At 34.2% G+C, this 3328-nt stretch overlaps 1 protein-coding gene across 1 annotated transcript in view; it reads right to left on the bottom strand.

Annotated features, from left to right (window-relative positions):
* Positions 1–2798: 2798 nt before the first annotated feature.
* Positions 2799–3328, bottom strand: part of LOC104967671 (tetratricopeptide repeat protein 14) — a 10999-nt gene continuing 10469 nt past the window's right edge. Inside the window, exon 5 of the mRNA XM_010797184.1 lies at positions 2799–2881. Within this exon, the coding sequence (XP_010795486.1) occupies positions 2799–2881 (83 nt within the window). The remainder of the gene's footprint in view (positions 2882–3328) is intronic.

Here is a 3328-nt window from a genome sequence, read left to right as displayed (position 1 = left end):
CCCAACAGAGAAGTAAAGTCCTTCAGTTCTGCAGAAAAGGACAGTGACGGGGTTCTTGGACTAAAATGCAGAATACAGAAACATGTGTTATTTGACTAATGAGAGGTAAACCAAAGGTGATGGTGTCCTTCCTCATGAGGTGAAATAAACTGCAGTAGACACTTACAATTGTGTATAAAGCATGATTTAGCTTTTCTTAAAGGCCCATACCATAATTTACATTTATAACTTTGATATACGGAAAAAACGTGTTGTTAAATCATGTTTAAAATGTGCATTAACTGAATACAGACCACTACTTTGTATGGTATGCAAAGCCATCACGGTTCAGTTTTGTGTATTTGAGAAATAATGATGATTGATGAAAAATAAAACATTCCTAGAATTATTTACACATTTTTTATTACGGAATTGTACGGATAAATATGCCAAACTTTTTCTAGTTATAACCTCTCAGATGTGATGATTGTATGCTTTCCCTTTGTCTTGTATGAGAATAAACTGAGAATCAGCTGTTTTTTTCATAATACAATACATATAGGCTACTAAATAGATTTCCTTTTTCTTCCTCGCTTTACACTTCATATTATTACCAGAATTGTCCAGGTACAATGTTTACATACACAGTATTTGAACAGTTTCCTTTTATTATTGTTTTCTCGTATTATTCTCTTTTTCATACTTAATGTACTGTCAGATTTTGCCTGTGAGGTTTGCTTTGAATTATAACATGTATTTCAGGATTACGACAGTTTAAAAAAAAAATGGTTTGCTAATAACATCAACATCACAGACACTTTCCCTCCATTTTGCAGTTTTTGTTGCATCCAAAAGTTACCATAACAATTATTTTGAGCAACTTTGATGTGTTGAGTGGACGTTAAACTTCACATTAAAAACGGGTCAAGGAATATATTAAAAAGTATAGGTATTTTTGTCATTATTAGCATATTATTATTAGTTCGCATGGAATATATATTTAAGATCTAGGATCGCAAGTAAAATATTTTTCAGGGACCACCAATTGTTAGCAGCTCCCCTGCTTTAGCAACCAAAAGAGCTGTATCTGTATTTACAAACAAGATTATATTCTTTCAGATTCAAATAGAGTTTGACTAAAATATAAATTCATTTTAAAACTAAGGATAAAAGCTCCATCAGTAAAGATGTTTAGAAGAGTTATGTGATTTGTCATTGTTGAAGTCAACTACTGTCCACAGACAGCGCTGCACTGCCCTCCAGTGGAGAGCTGCAGAACTGAACATCTGATTCATCTGAATTCAGGAGGACTTAGTTTATTCTATCGATACCAATTGTATCTTTTTGCTGGTTTCATGAATATGTTATAACCAACTTTCTCTTCACATATCATCAGCTTTGGAATGGAACTGAATACATTTACTAAAAAACTGGAAATTAGTTATATTTTGGGGTACTTTACTTGAGTATTTCAATCTCAAATTCAGATTCAAAACATGTACTTTCATACCTCAATACATGTATTCAATAACTTAGGTATTAGCTACTTTGTATAGCCAAATTCATAGGAAAATATAAAGCAACTTAAACATTTGGTTATTAGTTTGAGCAAAGATAAGGCTATGTTGAACCCTGTGAAATTAACAAACTAACAAAATAGTATATAAAGTCATTCAAAAATGATCTCTACCTTTTACTTCAACTGTTGTAAGGTAACCATATCATTTTTAACATATTTTAGTGTCAGAGCACTAACTGAACATATTTAGAGAACTTGCGCAAAAAAAGTTTTAACAAGGGTGTAATTATTTTTTGGAAAATATACTCAACCAATCGGTTGAATTGGCCCGTTATGGCAGATATGACTTCTTCAGAGTTTCATAGATGTTTTCCTATAAAATATGGTAAATAAATGGCTAGATTCATGGTAATATTACTAAATCTAGTACTGCCTTATGAGTCTCAGAGTGAAAGAGTGATAATAATTTATATAGCACCTTTCATACTAGTTGAACATTACATTTTCATATTTGTATGTGTTTTTTATTTATTTTTTGTATGTTTCTAGTTATTGTGCTTTTAATTATGTTTTTAATTATTGTTTTATTATTTTACCCCCATTGTGTTATTTAATATTGTAGTTATTGCCTGTACAGCACTTTGGTCAACTGAAGGTTGTTTTAAATGTGCTATATAAATAAATAAAGATTGAGATTGAGATTTCATGCATGGCATACAGCCCAAAGTTGCACACAGATGAGCAAGTTAGGCCAACACAGGATATAGACATTTGCTGTTAGGCCAGTGGTTTCTTGATAGGGCAATTCAGCAAATACAGTAAGATGAGCAAGTCTTTTTTTTATTATGAAAAACACTTTACATTACTTTTTTCCTTTTTTTAAAAAAATTATAATGTATTATCTTTTATTAATAAATCTGGTAGTATATATTGCTAATTTTCCATAAAAGAAACAAACTGTATTTCAGTTTGTGTTTTATTTGAGTGTGATGCATACAAATACTTTACTGTATGATGATTGTTGAAAATGCACTTTTACCATAAAAGGCCAGCTCGACCAGTTGGTAGAGGCTCATAAAAACAAAACTGTGTGGTCAGTAAAAAAAATTAAAATTGTTTGTGGTTATGTGTGGCCCATTTGGGGGATTGCTAATAATTAATAATAAAATCAGGATGAACAAGTTATTTTTTACTATTAGGAGATGACATCAATTTCAATGTATGTGTTTTTTGTTGTATCAAGTGTTTTACAACTGCAATTAAAAGTGGAGTAAACTAAGACTGCGTTTGTGCTCAGGAGCTAAAGCTCCTGCAGAGGCTGTTCACGGGACTGACCCACAGAGGGAGCCCTCGCTGAGGCCAGAGGAACCACTGCAGGATCTCCTGTACTCACAATTTATGAAGATTAAGATGTCAGGCGTCTGAGACAGAAAGCACAGGATCAGGAGTGTGTGTGTGTGTGTGTGTGTGTGTGTGTGTGTGTGTGTGTGTGTGCTCAAAGAGTATAAACTAATTTATTGACCTGTGTGAAGTATGGTGTGTGTGTGTGCGGTGTGCGTGTATGTGTGTGGTGTTGGTGTGTGTGTGTGTTGTGGTCACCGACACCGCTGGTTTCGCACGCAGCGGGCCACGGTTTCAATCGAATATGAAGTCCGACAATCGACTAGTGTGGAGAGGGAGGAGGAGGAGGTAGTGAATGGCCCGAGTAGTAGTCGCTACGTCGACTTCTCCGACGGCTCAAGATAGAACAACATCCGGTCTACATTCGTGATTACATGCCCGTTTCTTCGGAGAAGTAGATTCGACATGTGTGTGTGGTGTGTGTGTGTG

This window comes from Notothenia coriiceps, unplaced genomic scaffold (genome assembly GCF_000735185.1).
Source record: "Notothenia coriiceps isolate Sejong01 unplaced genomic scaffold, NC01 NC01_scaffold00037519, whole genome shotgun sequence".
NCBI lineage: Eukaryota > Metazoa > Chordata > Actinopteri > Perciformes > Nototheniidae > Notothenia > Notothenia coriiceps.
This window is presented reverse-complemented; position numbering and strand designations above follow the sequence as displayed.